General features: G+C 43.5%; 1 protein-coding gene across 2 annotated transcripts in view; it reads left to right on the forward strand.

Moving 5' to 3' along the window:
* Positions 1-23,767, forward strand: part of TULP4 (TUB like protein 4) — a 124,022-nt gene that overhangs the window by 98,517 nt on the left and 1,738 nt on the right. Inside the window, exons 7-14 of one of the 2 annotated variants that reach the window (XM_075707397.1) lie at positions 6,519-6,743; positions 9,174-9,408; positions 9,903-10,047; positions 11,515-11,659; positions 12,994-13,087; positions 15,315-15,458; positions 21,028-22,130; positions 22,236-23,612. In XM_075707397.1, the coding sequence (XP_075563512.1) occupies positions 6,519-6,743; positions 9,174-9,408; positions 9,903-10,047; positions 11,515-11,659; positions 12,994-13,087; positions 15,315-15,458; positions 21,028-22,130; positions 22,236-23,612 (3,468 nt within the window). Of the gene's footprint in view, positions 1-6,518; positions 6,744-9,173; positions 9,409-9,902; positions 10,048-11,514; positions 11,660-12,993; positions 13,088-15,314; positions 15,459-21,027; positions 23,613-23,767 lie in introns of both variants that reach the window. The other variant, XM_075707395.1, reaches the window with a different exon arrangement.

Below are 23,767 nucleotides of genomic sequence, written 5' to 3' on the forward strand. Positions count from 1 at the left end.
TTGATTAACTCACTTAAGCTCTCACCTTCCGTGTAGGATTTTATGGTTCATAAACCTAGTTTGCTGACTATAAAACCCTAGACAGGGAAATCACACTTGTTTAGAAGTATCCTAATGAACGCAGTAGCTTTGCATGAAAAATAACACTCATAAACAGAGTGGTAGAGTTAGCGTAGTGTAAAAGTATCTCTTGTTTCCTGCTCTGGGGCTTCAGCCTGCCACCCTGACATGCTGCAAGAATATATTTGCAGAATATAGTGGAAAGAACTGAAAAAGCATTGGTAAGGGTTGGGCAAATGTTGAACTTCTGCTACACAGAATCAAACTGTTTTGAACCTTGAAAGAATGATGAACAAATTTCAGAAGGGACTTCAGAAAGTCACACCAGACCTTTATCGTATTAGAAACAATTATAGAAAAACCAGGTCCATCCTGTGACCAAGGACTTGATTTTATAAATGAAGAGTGTATCTTACTTGTTTTATAAATAAACAGCATATCTGAAAGGCTGTTGATCAGCTGATAACTATTCAAAAATATACTGTCAATTTCTATAAAACTTAGCTCTTGCTATGCTTGCCCTTGTGTACACAAACACTGACATGATGAACCAAAAATGTGTCCAGTTCTTTTAGCTGGCAGTTTTTTCATGGTCTTGTGATTACAACAGCAGGCTGCCCTGGTGCTCATAATTTTTTATTGGAAAAACGTTAATTTCTTATGTTCTTTGTTAAATCCTCATAGCACTTCCCTGGCATCAAGCAGGGATGAGAATAATCAACTCATTCAAGACTGTTTTACAGTCTTGCTAAAATTGTTTCCCGGAAGTGCTGCAACCCAGTTCTGTCATTTCAGAATTCCTCATCTGATGTGCAGACAGGTCTTTATTATATCAGTTAACCATACCTGCTGTCATAAGGCTCTCTTCTGAGTGGATGATCTTCTGCTTCATATCTTCCCATCTGAACTTTAAACAGAGGAGTCTCCTGCAGGATCACTTCAAAATTACCTGCCAACTTTACCAAACCTGTGAAATTATTCCGTCTGATGTTGTGGCTTATATTTTGGTTCCTTCCTTGCTTTTTATAATTTTCTTTCCTATATGTCCCAGAGAGGACCAGGGGAACAAGAACATGGATTTTGAAATCATGATGCTGATCTCTTTTATACACCTATAATCCTAGAGTAAATTTACATTATCTTACGATTTTATACTACTGTGTAACTGGTGTAAGAACAGATTAAACCTCAAGTGCAATGAAGAAGAAGGATAAGAGTGAACTGAGCCCTGTATGTTCCAGAATCAGCTGTATAGGCCACAAGATTAGGTGCAGAAAAGCTGTGATCACATTTTTATCAGTGTAGTATTTTTAAACCCTAATTCAAAGTGGTGTACCAAAGGCTAAATCTTTGTGGGAGAGATTTCCAGGACTCTTTGAGAAGACGACCCACTTGCTCTAAACCTGCTGCTGTCAGCAGCAGCCTTCACAGCATTTCACGGGCTGCTTCTCTACTGCCAGTCCTGACATCTGAATGGATAGATTTAAGATTATGTGGTCCTGCAGAAACCTGGTAGTTGTGTAGAAGCTATTTTACTAAGGCCTGAGAAGGAGGCTGCCATTTTAGGTTAAATTCAGATCAAAAGGCTTTGAGAGAAGAGGCTGACTTTTATGTTACCCAGCTGAGCTGACCTTGCTTACTTTGTCTTCATTTATTTCACATAGAGTGTTCGGGTTTGTTGCTTCTGAATTAATGTTACCTTTCATGTGTATCGCCTGAAATTAATCCTATTTAGTTGTTATTGGATGACAACAAAGCTTCAAGAAGAGTTTATTTTCTTACAGAAAGAGAAACAAGAGCAACAGTTTAGAACTAGCTGGTGAAACGTTCTTTGGTATATCAGTAAGGACCTTGATGTTTTCCATATAGGCCATAAGATCATCTCTGACTGCTGCAGAAATGGGTCATGATCAGGACTGGAAAATGGAGACACTTGTCTAAGCAAAGACTCATTCTGCTAAAACGAAATCTCATTGTTGTATTGAAATCTAAAAAAAAAAAAATTACTGTAGAAACAGGGTGTAAGGATCATCTGCAAATCAAATAAGAGTTTGCTGCATGAAGAATCATCTAAAGCCACAGCAGGGTAATTTCTTACCACATCGTAGTCTTTATTGCTTTTATCACCATCAATTCTTACTAGTTAATGTTATTCCCACTGTAAATATGTGGAACAGAAGAATGAAGAAGTTATGCAGCAGCCATCCATGAATGCTGTGGCAGTAGAGATGTGCACACAATTCACAAGAGCTGGGTGAGCACTGCAGCCATTGCACCTTCCAGCTTCTCTCTGAAAAAAGCAGAGGGAAAAATGCATGTCTCCACATCAGCAGTCTTAAAGTGAGAGAAAGCAGGCAACGTACGTCAGAGTCTGTCTTACACATACCATTCACTAGATTCTATTTTGCAGTTGGGTTCTTTCTCCTGAGAAAAATCCCACTTGTTACTGGGCTTTCTGCCCTGGAATACCTTTTGTATTGCATTACCAGTGGGACTCCCAGTGCCAGCAGACAAGGGATGAGCGCAAGCAGCAGGCAGGCCCCATGGCTCAGGATTTCTGAGCTCAAGGCAGGCAGCGAGAATCAGCTTGAACAGTGTTTTCATTGACTGAACTGTATACAAGTGATGAAAGGTACCTAAATTATGTTCTCTCCTGTAAGAGAGACAGATGAGTGACTTATAAGAAGCAACCACAGAGCTTGAGCAAGAATATCCATTCCTGCATGCTTTTCTAAGGGGAGTCAACATCCCAGCTGGGAATAGAGCCTTGAGTAGATATAGCTGACTTTCAAGCTCACTCTGAAGAAAATGGCAAAAGAGCTCTTTGTTGGCCACTTTTTGAGATGTGTTTTTTGTCAATATTTCTCTTGAAGAGAGATAAAGAGATAAAACATCTCTTTTTTTTGTCCTTTAGCCAGTTATTTCTAATATATAATTGTCATAGAGCTGAATCCTATCTATGTGTAGAAGTTCAAGGGTTTTTTCCAGGATTTTTTTTCCTACATGTTTGTATTTAAACCCTGGAATTCATTCAGGTATTTACAGTTTGTGCTGGGATTTTTCAAAACCTGATGGGATTTTTATATGCAAATTGAGATTAGAAATTATCATTAGACGTTATATTTGTAGCTGCATTTTCTTGTTCCTAGCAGAAAAAAAACAAGTGTGCAAACACAGAAAATAAAATTCTTCTGTGCTAGGATCTGCTTGTTTATTTTCTAATAGGTGCAATATGGGTATCAACAACTTTTTTCCTTCCTTTTTTTGCTAAAACAATGCAAATAAGTGGATGCATTATGAGGAGCAATACTTTTGCATTGGGCATTGGAGTTCAATCGTGTTTTCTCAGCAGAGTTTGGAAGGAAAGCTGTGGTGAGCTCCTAACTGACTTACTGCAGTAATTGATTCATATCCCTTGTCCTTCAAGGGAAAGAGTGAGAAGCGTAGCTATTGAAAAATATTATTGGAGCAGTACATTTAAAGGTCAGGTCAGATCTGACATTTGAGTGATCTTTTATTTCTCCAAGCCTGTAATGACAGAGTAATTTTCCCTGAACCTCATCTTAAATCTTAGCCCTTCACTGTAAAAGAAGTATTGTTGGATACTAGGCTTGAAGAGTACTGGGGGACTGACCATTCCGTAGAAAAGGCAGGCAAGGCATGTCTGGTGAATCAGTAAGCAAAGAGAAACCAGTATGGTACAAGCAGTCTTTGATGAGATTGAAAATATTAAGATTAAAACATGTGAGGTGTGTGGGGAGACTAAATGTACAAATGTAGGAGTAGAAATGTCGTGATTTACAAACAGTACAACACTTGTAGGTATCATGTGTGTGCGCGTGTATTTAAACATGCACCCACTCACATATTGTTTACATAAAAATACATAAACAGAATATAAGAGAATCAGACATTCAGAAGTTTAGAAGATGGCTGAACTATGGTTGCCTGTTGGGAAACGGTGGTGAAATCATGCAGTGAGGCAATGCCTTTCGACTTCTGACTTTCTACTCTTCCCCAGTTCCACAGTGCTGCGTTGCCAGAGGCCCCACCCAGCATTTGAAAGCTTCTGAAAAACCTGCTCCTTGGGAATATGTTTAAGATTGCAAAGGTTCTTGCACTGGTGCTGTCTGCATCTCTGCTGTTCTCTGCATGCAGTGGTAACCTGAGGAGAGAAGTGGTTTCATTTGAGGCTATTTGGATGAACAGAGGCCTATCTGAGTGTGGTGTGTTGGGTTATAATAGCTGCAATACTAGATTTCATGGTAGGGCTATCTGGGCGAGCTGTATTGGATTATGATAGCTGGGATATTAGACTTCTCTTCTGGTATTAAGCTCTATCCAGTAAATAAACATTTGTGTGCTAAGTCACATACTTGTTTGTTCCTATACTGTATTTATAGGTAAGCTTTAGTTGATGCAAGGTGAACAGAAGGATGTGGTTTGCATCCCACGGGAACGCTCAGGTAGATAGTTCTGCCCATACTGGGTTTCAGCCTTTGGGGAAATCAGGGTCACTTCTACTGATGCCTTTCTCAGGCTGTTATATAGTAGATGTGGCAGGTACCTAACTTGTGTCAGTGCCTTTTCAATTGCATTTATTTTGCAAGCAGTTTGAACTGTCTCATTACTGCCAGACCGTGTGAGGACTGAGCCACACTCTCAAATCATGAAAATACCAGTCAGTCAGGGATACTCTATGTGATCTCTGATCAAATTTAAGGCTCTGTCCCACAGATTACGGTTATGACAAGCATGTAATAATTATTGATGGTACACAAAGGATTTCTCAATTCTTTTGAAGTTCTCTACTACAAAATGCCTTTAGCAATTACTGCGAAAATCACAAGGTTCACATGTTGCTGCTTTCTATTTGCATATCAGTCAGCCTTAAAGTTTGTGCCTCTGTGGAAATGTGTGTGTGTGTGTGGTGTTGCCTAGATGTAATGAAAATGACGCTTCTTCATTCCTCCTGCTTTAAAACCCATATTTTCCTTGAAATTTAAATCTAGGATGACATAGGAGGGGAAGATCTTTTCTCTGAAAAAGTTTTTGTCCAACCCTTTATCTTGATGACAGACATTGATACAGTGCTGTGCAGCTGCATTTTGCTTCGTATCATTCACATTAAAAGTTTCTCACCTTTAAGCATCTTGGATTTGTAACTGAAGGGAAAGCTTTTGTCCCCAGACTAGATTAGTAACTTCTGGTCTGATCTAATCCAGCTATCTGGGTACCACGTTACTAGAGAGGAGTGGATAAAAGTTACTACTGATGGTGCCTTGACCCTTATCTTCTGTATAGTTAATTCTTGTTTTGTGCATCTTGTGAAGAGCAAAGATACTCCGAAGAGACCCTGACCTTTCAGCAAATACAGTTCATAATTTAGATGAAAAACATGTTTGCATAAACTTTCGAGTGTCACGGATTGTGAAAAGAAGGGAGCCCATCACAGGAAGGAGTAAATCTTTTGTAGTTCACTGATTACAGCCTGCTGCACGGTATTCTTCATGGATTGAGAGTTTCTTCTTTACTCTGTGTTGTTTATTTGTATAGAGATAGCAGCTACAGGATTGAAATTCCATACAGTATGTGTATATATACAAATGCAGATGCTTTGTGACACAGAAAGCAAGAGATGACTGGTGGCACAGACTGGTGCTTTACATGAAAAAGATGGGGTTTAGGAAGAGAGTTTAGAGAGCTCCTCACAAGCACAACTCAGTATTCTCACATGAACTCTTAATGTTCATGCAGCAGGGAATAATGTCTAAAGCAGCGTTTGAGTTGTTTATTGTTATTCTGCTCCGCATTCTGACACTTAGTACCAGTCACCCCTGACTCTTTCTGTTTTTACTGTCATGAATTTAGACAATTCTGAGTGCAGACAAGCAGAAGACAAAAGGCCGTTCTGTTTTGTTCCTGGTGCTCTTTCAGAGCTCACTTCCTCTGGGGATAGTTCAAGAGATACTGTGCAGCAGAAGACTCAGTGCAAGACAAGAAAGCCAACTGGGTTTTGTCCACTAGTTTACCAAGTGTCTCTGGGCATATAATTTAACTTTTCAGTTGTAAAATGTGAGCTGTTACCAATGGATAAGGATTGATTAGGTGACTGAAAAAATCATCTGGATAGGGCATCAAAAGATCCTGCTTTTTAACACTGCATGACTCCAAAGTCACTTATCCTGTCTAGGTAATGAATTTGATAGACAATTCCTTGTGTGAAGAGCTTTAAGCCTTGTGAGTAAAAAGCACTGTATAAACATCAACTGCTGCTATCAATAATTTCAGATGTTCACATTCTTCTCCCTTTTTATGGGCAAGAGCGTGTACTTACAAGTTTCTGGAAGATTTAGGGTGACATGATTGGTGCTGAATTCATGTGATCACTTGCTGTGCAACTATCTTGGAGAAAGTACAGGCTCTTCTTCAGTGGTATCCTTTTCCTCTCCATGCAGCGTCCCATCATCTCGATCTGTTGGGGTCACAGGGATTCGCGCCTGCTGATGGCTTCCGGACCTGCATTATATGTTGTCAGAGTTGAGCACAGGGTCTCCAGTCTGCAGCTGCTGTGCCAGCAAACCATCGCTAGCTGTCTGCGGGATGACAAGGACATCAGCAAACTGACCCTGCCCCCTCGGCTCTGCTCGTACCTCACCACTGCCTTTATACCAACAATCAAGGTAAAATGAAAGAAGTGTGTGTGTGAGGAAGAGGAAAGGGTTGCTTCATTTCCCTCCTGTGGTGCTCCTAAGTGACAATGGATAAGTTTTAAGATATTATAATTATCGTAATTATAATTTTAAAAGCTTGATTAAGGGTCATTTCTGTCCTCTTCAAGAGCCCACTGATCCATTTGGTGCCTATTAAAATCTGAAAAGAAGGCTCACGCATGCTGATCTGCATTATTGCATGGGGATGGCCTTTCCAAGGACATCCCAAGGATAAAATATACTGGTGACTCACAAAGACTTCTGGAGAAGCTCACACTGATAATACTGCGTCACAGTTGTAAGAGAGACTCACAGTGGTAAAACTGTTGCCTCCCTACTTGTTACATGAGTCCTTATATTGCCAGGGAGGTTATACTTAAGACCTGTGGCTGCCCAAATATTTCTGCTGACAGTGATTTCTGCTAACCTTACTGCTCCAACAGTGCTGTGGAAAAATGAACTAGATATTACGCCTTTTCCTATACTGCTAGCAGAGCCATCTGCTCAGCCCCTTTGTTTCATGGTTTTGCCCTCAGGATTTCTGAACTCTTTATCACAGCCTATAAACTGCAGCATTAGCTGGTAAATGCCCTACATTCAAACATATTTTTGTGTTACGTATTTTTTGTGTATGTGTTACAGCATTCTTTTGAACTGTTTCAGGTCCTTGTTAAAACAATGCAGAGGTAGAATAACTAATTTGAAATCAGTGGAGTTGGCCCAGCTTAAATGAGAACAAATTATGCCTATAAAATAATGATTCAGCACAGTTCCATTTGGATACTACTAATCAGGGCAATTTGTGCATCTGTGAAACACACCATTTGCCAGAGAAGAGCAAATGCCTTGCTGTAACCATAACTCTTCAGTCTGCAAAGATACGGAGTATTTAACAGACCAGTGGTTCTCAGTTCTTTTTATCAGGCCTACTTCTGCCCAGGATGCTTTCCACGTTGTCCCAGAGCCACCCCTGCAGCTCTCTAGAGCATCAGTGATGCTTGCTTGTCTGTTAGGGAACGCAGGGGATGGGATGGGATGGGATGGGATGGGATGGGATGGGATGGGATGGGATGGGATGGGATGGGATGAAGGCAGCAGTTGGCTGTAGCAAGGCTGGGAGCCATGACAGGGATCAGAGGGGCAGAGGCAGTACAGGGGCACATCATTGCCGACAACCCTTCCATCACCTCCTAGAGGGAATGCTGTGGTGGGGAGCAGTCATGGGGCTGCATAGCTGAGAGGCTGAAGCAGGGTTCCCAGAAGCCATGTGCCCCTGCTGATTCATGGGTGTTTCTGGAGCCTCCTCAGCACTGCTTTGTACTTTGCCCTGGCTCTCCCCCAGCCACATACTCCCACCTACATTGTCAGCCATGCCTCCAGTGCCTGGCAAGGCACCCTCTTCCCTGCAGACATTCCTCTTTGCCCTCCAGCTTGCGGACTACATTATAGATCACTCCTCAACCCATATCTATCTCACCAGGCTAAGGAGGCTCCTTTTTTCCCCTACATTTTTTTTTCTTGTACTTTCATTCTGAAAGAAACTGTGTTAGTGTATACACATTAGTAGTATTTATGCACTACAGGCTATATCATCCTAGACAAAAGTAGTCCAACTGCTTTAGGACTGAGCTTTTCATGGATTAATACAGTGTGCTGGCAAGCAGGGCAAAATAGTTTTTACTTTCATTAAAAATAATCCAGCCACCGAGCCAGGAAACACAAAATTGCTACTCTGCCCTTAACTGGTTTAGTGGTGGACTTGGTAAAGTTAGGTTAATGGTTGGACTGGATGATCTTAAAGGCCTTTTCCAACCTAAACGATTCTGTGATTCTATGATTTCTCCACATGGCACGCAAATAGGCCATCAGCAAAGATGGGTCATTGCTTGGAAGCGATATAAGAAGTACAAGCTTCTTCCAGAGCTGACAGCATTGTAGCATAGTGGCATAGCATGTACCAATACTAACCAGGAATGGGAACCTGAGTGGCCAAGTTCTCTTGGAGGGCCAGCAAGAGACAAGATGCTCTGAGACTTAGACTTGACCACATTACCCAAGTTAAAAGAGAAGTTTGTGATAGAGCCAGGACTTGAAGACAGGTTTGTTGTCTAATTCAGTGCTCTAACCACAGGTCCAACCTTCCTTTTTGATGTAACTAGTTTTAGTTTTCTGTGTACAGCTGCTTTTGACCTAACTAAATAATACACAGCCACTCTGTCTTGCATGTGGGTCCTGCATAACTCACACAGTGACCTGTACTAATCTTGACCTGGCAAGTTAGAGTTGGGTTCAAATTCAGTTAGTTGTGCTGGGATTAAGTCACCACAGAAAAAAAAAAAAAAAAAAAGAAAAAACAATAACCTACAGGAAACTTTTCTTTCCTTCCTTCATTTAATTAAGCCTCCTATCCCAGACCCAAACAATATGAGAGATTTTGTCAGCTACCCAACAGCTGGTAATGAACGGCTTCACTGCACGATGAAGCGGACAGAAGATGACCCAGAGGTCGGTGGTCCATGTTATACTCTGTACCTGGAATACCTTGGGGGACTGGTGCCTATCCTGAAAGGACGTCGTATCAGCAAGTTGCGGCCAGAGTTTGTCATCATGGATCCTAAAACAGATGGAAAAGCAGGTAGAATTGAATTGTGGCTCTGTGTAAAAAATGATTTAGAAATACTTCAGGTATTAAATCCTCAAGGGTTAAAGAAAATCTATGTAAGCAACATGGAAGATGGCATCTGATTTTTTTTTTCTGATGTGAAAAAAATCTTTAGCGTGACCTAGGCTCAAGCCTCTGAAATTATACCATGCTGTCTTCTGTTTTACAAAAGGGAACTTCTTATAGTGTAGTGACGAATAGATTGCTAATTAGCAGAAAATACACTTTAGTCTCGATTTTGAAGTTGATTGAACGCTATTCACTCCTATGAATCATGTTCACTTGAGTTTGAACCATTGGAAATTTGGAGTTTATACTAGGCAGGGTGAAGAACAGTTAATTTTCTCTGCATGGTTTTATCTCAGCTGCTGCCTGTGGATCAGATTTATGCTTCTGATGACTGATAGTTGTAATTGATATCAGTTTTCTGAAGCAGCACTTACATTTTCTGGGGCCTGTCTTGATAGATGAAATCTATGGAAACAGCTTGATTTCCACTGTGATTGACAGCTGCAACTGCTCGGATTCAAGCGATATCGAACTGAGTGATGACTGGGCAGCAAAGAAATCTCCCAAAATCAGTCGAGCTAGCAAATCACCCAAACTCCCCAGGTAATAATTTATTGGATATTTCTTCTTCTTTTTCCCCAGGTTTTCTTCTTTTCTTTTCTTTTGTTTTTTTTAAACACTGTCTTGACATCTCATACAATTAAAAGCAAACTTCTTTGGGAAGATAGGAGTCTTCTGGAGGAGTGGGGTCCTCTACAGTCTGCAGTTCTAGAGAACTCTCTCAGAGAATTCTCTCAGAGATTGGTGTTGAGGTGGACTTTGCGGAAGGTTCTGGGACAAAAGGTAATGGGAAACAATAGGGCACCACTTGTCCCCAGGCAGTCTCGAAGAAAGATTTTATAACCTCTCCCATCACTGCCTTGGCCACATGTAAACTTTTGCCACCATAGGATATATTTGTCCTTCAGACAATCTGTGTTTTTACCTCCTCTGTGCTTAGGGTCCCTAATCTAGTTAAAGCCTTTATTTCCTCAGGGGTATTTTCAAATTCATTAAGTCCATACATAGGTGACACAGATCCTGGCATAGGCAGCACTGCTGCTGTGGTGACCTTGCAAGGGAGCCTCAACAAACAGATCTTCTGTAACGATATGCAAAATAAGCTTATTGTTCATCTGGTTGCTTTCCTGCCAGCTCTTCGTTATATTCATTATGTACATAGACAGAACCCTCCACCTGCACAGAGCCTCACTGGTGTCTGTGATGTTTCTCATAGGTGCTGGCATCTATCTGCCAGCTTCCTGTTATGGGATTGAGGCCCTGATGCCTTCTAGCTGCAGCTGACACTTTTCCGAAAACCTTATATTATGAGCTTGTCCTAGTATAAGGCAAAGCAAATGCATCCCTTTATATGTGAACATAATGTGTGAAATACTGAAGTTCTAGTTTAGTAGTACCTGACGAAAGAACCATCAGTTCCTGAGCCTAAAACTGAAATGGTGCAGGAAAAACAACTATCCTGCATCCTTGGTTTTCTAAGACCGTACTTCTGAAATGTAACTTTTGGTCATTATTTTTTCTACCAGTGAGCTTTTTCAGGTGCTTGATCTCTTATTCATGACCCTCTTTGTATAGTGGGAGGTAGGAATAACTTTTGGCTTAGAGTAAGAGCACTGACAAAGTCTGTGGATCCTTGGTTTGCTGTACCTAACGTGGAGATCTGCCAGCAGAGGTGTCATGTTTGAGGCTTTGCTCAAAGTCTGCATAGGTGAAATAGCTCAGCCCGACACCTTTTATGGATTAGTGGAGGATATATTGTATCTGGCAGAACTGCTGTAAGCTTTTTTAAATGAATCAGAAAGCATCTGGTCAGAGTTATTGCAAGTGTGTCAGGTCTTATATATCTTTAAATTTGACCCGTAACTCTCCATCCTGTAGACTCTACAGTCTTCATTAGTCACTTAGAGGACACCATACCACTTGTCTTCATTACATCTTTACATTCAAAGACATGAATTTTGTGCATTTTTGTGTGCCTGTTGATGATTCTAATTATTGCTTTATATGCAGAATCAATATAGAAGCTCGCAAATCTCCAAAGATGTCACGAGCTGCACAGGAAATATCAAGATCACCAAGGTTACCAATAAGGAAACCTTCTATTGGTTCGCCAAGCCTAACCCGAAGAGAGTTTCCTTTAGAAGATATTACTCAGGTATTGTGTGCATTGTTACCAGACCTGAGTCCAAATGCATCTCCTTCCAGAGGCAGCAAGTTGTGATATAGATCCAATGATCACCAATAAAAATTTTTTATTTAATTACAATAACTGGATGGAACAACTAGAGAATTGCATCTTCCAGTTCAGTGTTAATGTTTGAAAGAGTCAATGGAATATCAGGCATTGTTTGATAAATCCTGGCACCGCTAACTTCTGTCAATGTGAATCCATGTGAGGAGTGTATGTGAAAATGCTTCTTATTCAGTTTCTCAGAGCTATCCTAATGCCACCATAGTTCTTTGCTTTGCTAGGAATTGCAGAGATATTGAAATGGTTGTTTCAGAGGGCCACATATTCTCTGTTTCATAATTCATAGACTCATAAAATCATAGAATAGTTTGGGTTGGAAGGGACCTTTAAAGGTCATCTAGTCCAACGCCCCCTGCAATGAGCAGGGACATCTTCAACTAGATCAGGAACATGGAATAGCCTTAATTGGAAGGAAGGCAAGGAATTAGCACTTTGTGCTCTTTGTGGTGTTCATGACCTGTGGGTAAATGAAACTTAGCAGGTTGTAGAACTGTCTGGGTTACATATTTTACTAATACCAACCTCCATTCTTTTAATTTTGTTTTGTTTCATTTCAGTTGCTTTTTTCTGCTCTGTCTTTTCACTTTTTCCTTTATATTGAAACATTCTAGATCACTTACATTGCAGCAGTAGATAGGACCAGAAGTCCTTTGAATAAGGCAGGAGACCAGAGGCTTAGATCTTGCTCCTGATATTGACAACTAACTCTTTGCCTTTGAGAAAATCTCTTGGTCTTTCAGATGCCTAATTTGATGACCATGGAAGCAGTGGTTTGGGAAGCTGTTTTGGAAGCTCCAGGAAAAATCTGTTTGTCATCATAAGCAATTAATTACTGTCTTAGTTATTGTTCTGTAAAGTGATTTGTAAGCATAGAACCAAAGGGCAGGGTGTATTACTTTCTGAAATACAGCATAGCCACGCTCTTGTTGTGCAGGAGAAGCAAGTGTCTGAAAACAGACCTATTCTCACTAGGCAGCCATCATGTTGTTCAGTTCTTCAACAGCTTTAATCAGCCTATGTGGCTGTTGTATACATCATTTCTGATAGTGATCAGATATCAAAATGAGACTTTAATGACTGGGTATAACAGTTGCGACATTAGGTACATTAGGCTGTTTCAATGAAATAAAAACAAGAGAAGCTGAAATCACTTGTGATGGCTTGATTGCTCTGCAGGTTTTTATTAGAGCTTGATACAGATTTTATTAGGTGAAAATGATCTTGTTTTTGCTTTGCAGCACAACTACCTTGCTCAGGTCACATCTAATATCTGGGGAACGAAATTTAAAATTGTGGGTTTGGCTGCTTTCCTACCAACTAACCTTGGTGCAGGTAAAAGTAAACTCTATTGATTTTTTGCATGTCAAACTCTTTCTAACAAACAACAAATTTATGTCATGTGATTCTTTTTAAGTGACCAAAAGGCTTTTTTAACAAAGTACTTGTTTTTTACGGACAGCAGAAATTTGATTTTACAAAATTCACTGTAACTAAAAGAGATTAAAATCTATAAATATAATAATGAGATGATCAATAAAATGTTAAAAGTCTCAGCTGTAGTAAAAAGATTAATTAACAGTCAAGCCCAGACCTTTATTTTTACAGTTTATTTGCACAAAACCCGAACAAATATAGAAAATTTTTGCAAGAAGACTGTAAAAGTCGCAGAGTTTAAGTTACTGTAATAGAAATATTTTTAAAACTCAGATTTTTATAGTCATTTAGCTGCTAATTATACCAAAATAATGTTAAAAAAGCTCTTACAGCATCATGCTCAAGATTCTTCAAGTCAGTGCATAGCCTTATATGGTTCTCTTGCTGGAGCATCAGTAAATTGGTAGCCTTCATTAAGTGCAGCAGTTGTCTAGTCTCTTGACCTTCTGTGTATGCCACTTCTCCCTAGATAGTCCTGTTGAAAGGAAGAAGGCTAAGTAAAGAACAGGGTACCACCTAGCAGCTCTGAATTGAAATATTAATGCAGGTATAGGAGTTTTACGAGCTCTTTGGAGAACTTATTTTTTCCTGCATTGCATTATATAGTTAGGTCAGGACTACGTAATGATGCAGAACTAGTTAAATAGACATCTTTTGTGGCTATATTGGCTACTGTTGGACAAGAGATGGAGTCCCAACTACTGGGAAGAGGACCTTCTCTGGCCCAGCCTTCAGGCAAAGTTTGTCATCTCTGGGTGTTGTCACCCTGGGGACAACCAGTGCTACTACTATAGGGCAGTGGCACCTTCTACTTAATGAAGTGTTATGGAAACCCTCAGGTTTGTTCCAGCCACTTTTTTTTTAAGTAATTTATGAATTTCTGACATCTGCATTTGCAATGGTTGTCAAAAGATAGTGTAAGAATGACCCTACTGGCTCAGACGAGAGGTTGTTCTAATTCTCTCATTATCAATGACAGGTATGTAGGGAAGGATATAAATGTAGAGTAAGTGTGTGGTGATAATTCCTCCAAATGTTCTCCCAGTCTCCAATGGTTTGGGTCCCAGGGACTTCCTGAGCCAGGAGGGGTTTCTTTGTAGTAACCCTCAACAGATTTCCTTCCCGAGAGCTTTCTGGTTTTCCCCTAAACTCATGTAAGTCGGTAGCATCCTGTGGTGAAGAGTTCCAAAAGTAGAATGAATCATAGGGTAGAATCATAGAATGGTTTGGGTTGGAAGGGACTTTTAAAGGTCATTTAGTCCAACCTCTCTGCAATGAGTGGGGACATCTTCAATTAGATCAGGTTGCTTAGAGCCCCATCCAACCTTTAAGTACTAAAAGGCCACAATAAGGTCTCCCCAGAGCCTTCTCCAGGCTGAATAACCCCAGGTCTCTCAGTCTTTCCTTGTAGGAGAGGTGCTCCAGCCCTTGGATCATTTTTGTGGCCCTCCTCTGGACCTGCTCCAGCAGGTCCATGTCCTTCCTGTGCTGAGGGACCCAGAGCTGGACGCAGTACTCCAGGTGAGGTCTCACCAGAGCAGAGCAGAGGGGCAGAATCACCTCCCTTGACCTGCTGGCCACGCTTCTTTTGATGCAGCCTAGGATGCAGCTGGCCTTCTGGGCTGCAAGTGCACGTTGTCAGCTCACATCCAGCTTTTCATCCACCAGTACCCCCAAGTCCTTCTCTGCCGGGCTGTTCTCAATCACTTCATCCTCCAGCCTGTATTGATACCGGGGATTGCTCCAACCCATGTGCAAGGCCCTGTACTTGGCCTTGTTGAACCTCATGAGGAAATGGGAATGGAACAACTCTTTTTCTTCTGTAAAAATAGATGTGAATACAAGATGAAGTAATTCATTATTTCTGCAGATTATTTAACTACAGCAATGCTGCTTCTAGTTAAAGAGAAATAGCTGAAAAGTAACAATCTCTTTTATCCTGTTTATGCAAAATGTTATATAGTGATTTGGCTAAGAATGGCCCGTATATGCATTTGTTCATTATTACATTAAATAAAAATAGTCATAACCCTTCTGTCTGCTTTGAATTGATTCTTTCTTAGCTTTAGATGCTCTTTGTTTAACAGGGTTTTTTTTTTATTTCTTGTTATACTCTTTTCTCCAGTAATATATAAAACCAGTTTGCTGCATCTTCAGCCCAGGCAGATGACAATATATCTCCCAGAAGTGCGGAAGATTTCAATGGACTACATTAACCTGCCTGTCTTTAATCCAAATGTTTTCAGTGAAGATGAAGATGATTTACCAGGTAAGGAGGAGCTGGAGGTCTGCCATGTTATGGGTTAAGCTAGATGGAGGATGGATCACATGTGTCACTCACCCCCTCTGGTAAACACAGAAATCAAAATACCTTAGTCTGATGGGGTCCTGTAGAACTGATTTAGATTAAGGCTAATATGTATTATGGACATTGTTTTCTAAAATATGTGGAAAATATAATCCATCTAAGTTTCAAGTTCATTGGAAAATTAATCATCTTCTATTTAGTTCACTCAGAATTCTCCATAGATGGAAGTCTTGCATTCTGCATCTTTGTAGGACAGAATTGTAATGTGTTGGAAGCCCAAAAGGGTTGTTCTTGTGACCAGATGGCAGCAAAACACATCCTGCTGATAGGAGCTTGCGTTGGAGGGCAGGTTCCCGTAAAACTCAGCCACCCTTTGAGAAGTGATAAATACCCATACCAAATCTTACATATAGGCTGAAATAGTAAAGTAGTCTATAAACAAGGAGGATCAGGGAGAGTTTCTCATTTCACTGAGATGTAAGGTAGCAGAAGATTGAAGTAGTGCAGGGAAGGCTTGGATGCAGGTGATGTGAATGTGGCAGGTAAAAGTACTGGAAGTACTCAGGACCTCCTCAAATCAAAAAAAAATCATCATGCCAATAAAATTAACAAATAATAGACAAGAAGATAAATTAATGCATTTTCAGAATTTTCCCATCAGTGAGGGATTCCTGTTGCCAGGTCACAGATTTTTGGAACTACAGGAGTGACCATCATGCCAGTACCCTTTAAGGAGAAAGGAGCGTGAGCAGTGCAAAGCAATTAAAGGCTTGTGCTAGTGTCAATTGAAATACATGGAAATATTCCCATTATTTCAGATCAAGGTTTTGACTGCTGAAAGCACCAAAGCTTGTGTCTGACCCAAGCATCAGAGTAGTCCTGTGGACTTCTAAGGAAATACTCATGTGCTTAAAATTAAGCCCATTCTTTCACGATTTGGGGCTTGACTTGCCTAGTTTAAGTCTACATGATATTCACCTGCAGGACCTGAAGAAAATAATAGAGACATTGATGATCATATATGTGTTATGCATAGGAAGCACTCAACATTTTCTATTATGAAACATGGTCCAAGCTGACTGAAAGTAATACAAAAATTAAGTTGAAAAAAGTTAATATAAAGTCTTTGCATTCCTTCCGGAAAAGTGGATTAGATCTGCAATATCAATTCCTTTTATATTATTAAAAGAGATAAAATGGTACTCAGAATTGCAGGTTGGTGAACACCACATAAATATAGGGAAAACTGTTAGAGAGTTTTGTTAAAGCTCTTCGAGAAGGCTAGTAAAAGAATCATACTACCCTGTCCTCCATAACAGCCTTCCTGTTCTTGTCCACTTTTTTCTTTCTAATTTCTTCTGAAAATTCATTTCTGACTTAGAAAATGGAGGCTACTTAAATCTTCAAAAACATCTTTGGGGATATCCTTTCTTAAAGCCTGCATATAAAGGAAAAAAGTGCCATGTACTGATGGGAAAAAATATTACAGCATAAATAATGATTACATGATAGATTAAAAAAAACATAGTAGAAAGCTGCTCTTGGGCAGTGGAACATTAATAGTGTGGTACTCTTGGGACAGATGGTTTTTAATGTCAGTAAAGATTTGGCAAGGCAAATGGACAGTGAAGTGATTTAACTTGCAAATTATGCAAACAAGTCAATTAAAAACCATTGGAGAAATGAAAAAAACATTGGATTTAAACACTTTGGGATATTAAGCAACACCGCGACAAATGACATTTTGTTTGATAAGGCACTTAATACCTATGACAGCAACATTCTGGGTTGTTCAAGCCAAGCTAACAATTAAACCTCAAGCTCTGGTAGATAAATTGCTAACCTGCAGGCATCAGGATGAAAGCACGGCCTGCCGGCCAAGCACAGAACCACACTGCCTTAGGGTCAGTTAAGTTTAGCTGTCAGTCTTCTTCTGAAGGAATGAAGAGAGCTACCATAAAAATTTGCCAGCATAGCCACAGACCTGTCTGTATACCTACCACATTCATGACTGATGCTGATAAAAGTCTAGTGCTATTGAAACTATAATTATAGGGCACAGGTAGATGGCTAGAATTTTAGCTAGAAATTAAGTAGGAACTGGGCAGTGGCTGGAGGAGTCCTGACTAATGGACCTCTTGCCTGATCTGGTCCTGCAAATCAGAGGTCTCCACAGAATTTGGCACACTTAAATGATCCTGGATAGGCTGCTAGGATCCTGGATATTACTCTAGTTTCTTTTCTTCCCATAAGCCTGCTGATGCAACTCATGTATAATTTTCCATCGTTTTTATACAGGAAAACTAATAAAGAATCTGCAAGAATGTGGGGGGGTTTAATACAGTATTTACTGTTTCCACTCATTATTATATTTTGTTCCTTCTTATCGTGACTTCTGCACCTGTACTTCATTCCAGTGTCCTCATTTCCCCGCTTTGTTCTGGCTTTTCAGTGGTAGTTCCTGCTGGAATCACTCTCACCACTTTTTGCAAAAGGAATTGCAAGCAATTGAGCAAGCTCCGTGCTTGTGCTTAAAATCTTCAGGATTGCTTCGTGCCTCACTGTCCCTTGTTCACCACCACCATGTGTGGGAAACTTTTCCTATATACATTTGCTTCTTTTCACATTTCTGATTGCAGCCAGCCTGTCCAAACATTGATGCTGAAGTTGCCCTAATTACAGTACCCACTTCTTGAATCTTTCTGGCTTCCCATCTATTTCCTCACATCTTCCCCTTACATTTTCCATCTGGCTTCTCATCTATTTCCTCACATCTTTTCCTTACAAATCTTCTTTCAAGAACTATTATAAGTTTTGTCTGTATTTCATTCCATCATACTCCTCTCCCTCTTTGTTTCATCTTCTTTCTTTTTGCGTTACTGGTTGCTTTGTCACCCGCTATACTCAAGAGATAATAATACTTCCCTTTTCCCAACTGTTGTCTGTATTCTCCAGTTTTCCTAAGCTCATTGAGTCTGGGGACATTATACTAGATACTATACAGTGCCTTCAGTGCAGGTCTTCAATTTTCTTTTTCTTTCTTCCACTTTTTTTTTTTTTTTTTTTAATGACAACAAACATCCAAGTCAAAACTCATACTGCTGTCTGATCAGGGCAGGCTTGAGGAGCATCATTTCATCTTCCTCCTGAAGCTTGGTTCAGCATGGTACAGTGTCACCTGACTGGCTGTACAAGGAGTCAGCCTGGGCCAGCGGGGTTTTTTGTGCCTCACCGTGAGGTAGTAGCAGCCCTAGAGGAAGCCAGGAGGTTAGTGGTCCTAGGACTAGGGGCAAAGACGAGGTGGCAGCAGCCACAGGTCTGTGAGTGGATTTTCCTTTCTGTTGTTTGTAGATGTATTTATTATCAAAAAACTTCCCTGAAAACTAGTGAGTCTGGATTCAGCGAAACTTTTATTGATTTGAGTAGTTAAAATTGGCTGGTAAGTGAATGGTAATTCAGACCCATCAGGTAAACTGCTTGCTCTGTGAAAATCTGTGGCAATTATAGTGTAGACTGAAAGTGAGCTCTGAACTTTACCTCCCAAGCATCACTCCCAAGAAGTTACTTTAATGTTGACCAACAGCTGTTACAATGGGAATCAGTGGAGACAGGCTGGCTTACTTGTTCATGCTAAGGTCTGATCCGTTGATTTTGGCATTGATAGCAGTCCATCCAAATGCAGCAGAGAGCTTGAGCAAGTACACAAAGATAGCAAGTAGTTTAAAAAGTCAAAGATAAAGTGGAATGACAAAGTGCCAAAGACGTGCAGTATTTTTTCCCTTCTAACTAGCTTTAAAAAACAATTTCCCCCCAGTTTCTGAATTTTCTGTCGATGCTGGCATGAAATTTTCCCATTAAACATTTTTTAGCGACCTGCATGTCTTCCACAAGTGCTGAAGAAAACCTAAAAATATGTGAAACACTGCTTCAGGAAAATTCCTTATTTTAGTGCCTGCTACCCAACTGCTTCCCTAACCGCTGCAGTCAGCAAAGGCTTACGGCCCCTTGCAGCTCTGGGCCCAGGGCTGGGGTGGCCTCACAGCACAGTCCTCGCTACCACCATCGCATGCGAGGGGCCCCTGGGGCAGAGGAGGTCGGTGCGTGCGTCCCCCCACAGGGCAGCGGGTGCCAGAAGGAGGATCCAGGGAACTACAGGCCTGTCCATCTGACCTTGGTGCCAGGGAAAGTTATGGAGCAGATCAGCCTGAGTGCTATCACATAGCACGTACAGGACAACCAGGTGATCAGACCCAGTCAGCATGGGTTATGAAAGGCAGGTCCTGCTTGACTAACCTGATATCCTTCTATGACAAGGTGACACGCTTAGTGGATGAGGGAAAGGCTGTGGATGTTGTCTACCTAGACTTTTGTAAAGCCTTTGACACCATCTCCCACAGCATTCTTCTGGAGAAACTGGCTGCTCATGGCTTGGATGGGCGTACTCTTCGCTGGATAAAAAAACGGCTGGATGGCCAAGCCCAAAGAGTGGTGGTGAATGGAGTTCAATCCAGTTGGCGGCCAGTCACCAATGGTGTTCCCCAGGGCTCAGTATTGGGGCCAGTTCTGTTTAATATCTTTATCAATGATCTGGACGAGGTGATCGAGTGCACCCTCAGTAAGCTTGCAGACAACACCAAGTTGGGCAGGAGGGTTGATCTGCTTGAGGGTAGGAAGGCTCTACAGAGGGATCTGGACAGGCTCAATTGATGGCCCGAGGTCAGTTCTATGAGGTTTAACAAGGCCAAGTGCCGGGTCCTGCACTTGGGTCACAACAACCCCATGCAACGCTACAGGCTTGGGGAAGAGTGGCTGGAAAGCTGCCCAGTGGAAAAGGACCTAGGGGTGCTGACTGACAGTCTGCTGAACATGAGCCAGCAGTGTGCCCAGGTGGCCAAGAAGGCCAACAGCATCCTGGCTTGATCAGGAATAGTGTGGCCAGCAGGACGAGGGAGGTGATTGTCCCCTTGTGCTCAGCACTGGTGAGGCTGCACCTGGAATACTGTGTCCAGTTTTGGGCCCCTCACTACAAGAAAGACATTGAGGTGCTGGAGTGTGTCCAGAGAAGGGCAACGAAACTGATGAAGGGTCTGGAGCACAGGCCTTATGAGGAGCAGCTGAGGGAACTGGCGTTGTTTAGCCCGGAGAAAAGAAGGCTGAGGGGAGACCTTATCGCTCTCTACAACTACCTGAAAGGAGGTTGTAGTGAGGTGGGTGTTGGTCTCTTCTCCCAAGTGACAAGCGATAGGATGAGAGGAAACAGCCTCAAGTTGTGCCAGGGGAGGTTTAGATTGGATGTTAGGAAAAATTTCTTCATGGAAGGGGTTGCCAAGCACTGGAACAGGCTGCCCAGGGAAGTGGTTGAGTCACCATCCCTGGGGGTACTTCAAGATGTGTAGGGGTGGTGCTTAGGGACATGGTTTAGCGGTGGAGTTGGCAGTGCTAGGTTTACAGTTGGACTTACTGATCTTAAAGGTCTTTTCCAACCTAAATGATTCTATGATTCTCTGACACACTGTGTTGTTCGTTGCAGTGCCCGGCGCCCCCGGTGCCCCCGCCAGCAGCCCGCCGTGCACCGTCAACATCCCCATCGCCCCCATCCACAGCTCAGCCCAGGCCATGTCGCCCACGCAGAGCATCGGCCTGGTCCAGTCACTGCTGGCCAATCAGAACGTGCAGCTGGACGTGCTGGCCAATCCGCCAGCAGAAGCGGGGGGCGAGGGGGCGGGTCCTTTCCCAGGGGTGCCAGGCCGCTTTCCTGGCCCTGGGGCGGGGGCGCTGGCCGGGGGGGATCTGGGCCGTGCTGCACCCACTCCCCCCGCCCTCGCCCCGCCACCCCCTGCGCCCCCCGCCATCGCCCTGGCTGACCTGCGGGACCACGGCGACCGTGAGCACGAGCCCCTGCCCAAGGCCAAGGCCCCGAGGCCGGGGCCGCAGCTGGTGGAAGGGGATGCCGTCATCTTCGGGGCCGCACAGGAGCTGCAGCTGAACAAGATGAACCCCCCGCCACCCTACCCTGGCACCATCCCTGCCGCGCCAACTGCTGCCCCGCCGCCCCCGCCCGGCCCCCCACAGCCGCCCCTTGACCTCTGTCTGAAAAAGGGGGAGTTCTCCCTCTACCCAGCAGGGCACTACCAGACGCCCCTGGGGTACGAACGGATAACGACCTTTGACAGCAGTGGGAATGTGGAGGAGGTGTGCCGGCCTCGCACCAGGATGCTCTGTGCCCAGAGCACCTACACCCTGCCGGGGCCCGGCAGCTCTGCCACCTTGCGCATCACTGCCGCTGAGAAGAAGATGCAGCAGCCCTGTGCCAGCGCCACCCTGAACCGGCTCACAGTCCCTCGTTACTCAATCCCAACCGGGGACCCGCCACCTTACCCTGACATCGCCAGCCAGCTGTCCCAGGGCAGAAGCATCGCACAGAGGCTGGACAGCAGTATCATTCATGCAACTCTGCGGAGGAACAGCAGAGAGGCAGCTCTGAAAATGGCTCAGCTGGTGGACAGTCAGAGAGCCACCTTGCAACTTCCCCCAAAGGCCAAGAGCAGCGTTGTGACGGCACAGTACCAGCAGAGAGTACCCACCGCCTTGTACACCTGCAGCCAATGCAGTAGCAGTGGCAGCGGCAGCAATGCAAGTGCTGGTGGTGTGGGCAGCATCACTAATGCCAATGCTAGTAGCAGCACTTCCAGTATTGGTGGCATGAGACCTGATCTGAGCACGGGGAGTGGCTCCCAGCACAGCTCCGTCATTGCTCACTCTGTCAGTACTTCACCTCTAGCCTCCCAGTCCTCCTACAGCTTGCTGAGCCCTCCTGACAATTCCCGTGACCGAGCGGATTATATCAACTCCGCCTTCGCAGAGGATGAGGCCCTTTCTCAGCACTGCCCAGTGGAGAAATCAATACGGCACGTACCTGTGTCCTTGACAGAGGCTGCCCTCGGTGTAAAACGGCCACCACCGTACCAGTGGGACCCTATGGTGAGTGAAGAGATATGGGTTCCTCAGGAAAGGACATCTCAGAGCTCAGTGCCCAACCCTCTAAAACCTACTCCTCTCATCATCGGTCAAGCTCAGCATCTGGATATGTCTCGAGTGCCATTTGTTTCCCCCAAGTCTCCAACCAGTCCCACTGCCACTTTCCAGACAGGTTATGGGGTTGGAGTACCTTACCCGGGAAGCTACAATGCTCCTCCCCTTCAGGGAATGCAGCCCCCCTGCTCCCCCAAAGAAGCTCTGGCCCCAACACAGTTTGCACAGCAGGAGCCCACAGTCGTGCTTCAGCCAGGCTATCCATCCAACCTCTCCTATTGCCCTTTGCCACCCATGTACCCGGGAAGTAGCGCCTGCTCTAGTTTACAGCTGCCACCCATCGCCTTGCACCCGTGGAGCTCCTACAGCGCCTGCCCACCCGTACAGAACCCCCAGGGCACGTTGGCCCCCAAGCCACTCCTCGTGGTGGAGAAGCCGGTGATGTCTCCTCCGCCGGCAGAGCTGCAGGGCCACGTGGGCACAGAGGTAATGGTGGAGACGGCAGACACTTTCCAGGAGGTGCTCTCCTTGACAGAAAGCCCCGTTCCTCAAAGGACGGACAAATTCGGCAAGAAGAGCCGCAAGCGCCTGGACAGTCGAGCCGAGGAAGGAAATGTGCAGGCTATCACTGAGGGCAAGGTCAAAAAGGAGGCAAGGACACTGACCGACTTCAATTCGCTAATATCCAGCCCTCGGCTGGGGAGGGAGAAGAAGAAAGTCAAGAGCCAGAAAGACCAGCTGAAGTCCAAGAAGCTAAACAAGACGAACGAGTTTCAGGACAGTTCGGAGAGCGAGCCAGAGCTTTTTATCAGTGGGGATGAACTGATGAACCAGAGCCAGGGCAGCAAAAAGGGTTGGAAAACCAAAAGGAGTTTGAGGACAGCCAGTGAGCTGGACGAGTTCAAGTGCCGGAAGGCCAGCGAGAAGGAGGATGGGAGGCTGGGGAGCCAGGGCTTTGTGTACGTGATGGCCAACAAGCAGCCGCTGTGGAACGAGGCGACGCAAGTCTACCAGCTGGACTTTGGAGGGCGGGTGACCCAGGAGTCGGCAAAAAACTTCCAGATTGAGCTGGAAGGACGACAGGTAGGAGGGGGCAGCACACATGGGCCAGGGTGGGGGATGGAGTCTGGGGAAGCCATGCCAGAAATAAGCTCTGCCTCTCATGTGGTCGAGTGTCTCCCACTCGTGTTAGCTGCTCCATGAAAAGAAGCTTTGCCATGTGGTTGATAAAAACCAGT

This window comes from Pelecanus crispus, chromosome 3, assembly GCF_030463565.1.
Source record: "Pelecanus crispus isolate bPelCri1 chromosome 3, bPelCri1.pri, whole genome shotgun sequence".
NCBI classification, from domain to species: Eukaryota; Metazoa; Chordata; class Aves; order Pelecaniformes; family Pelecanidae; genus Pelecanus; species Pelecanus crispus.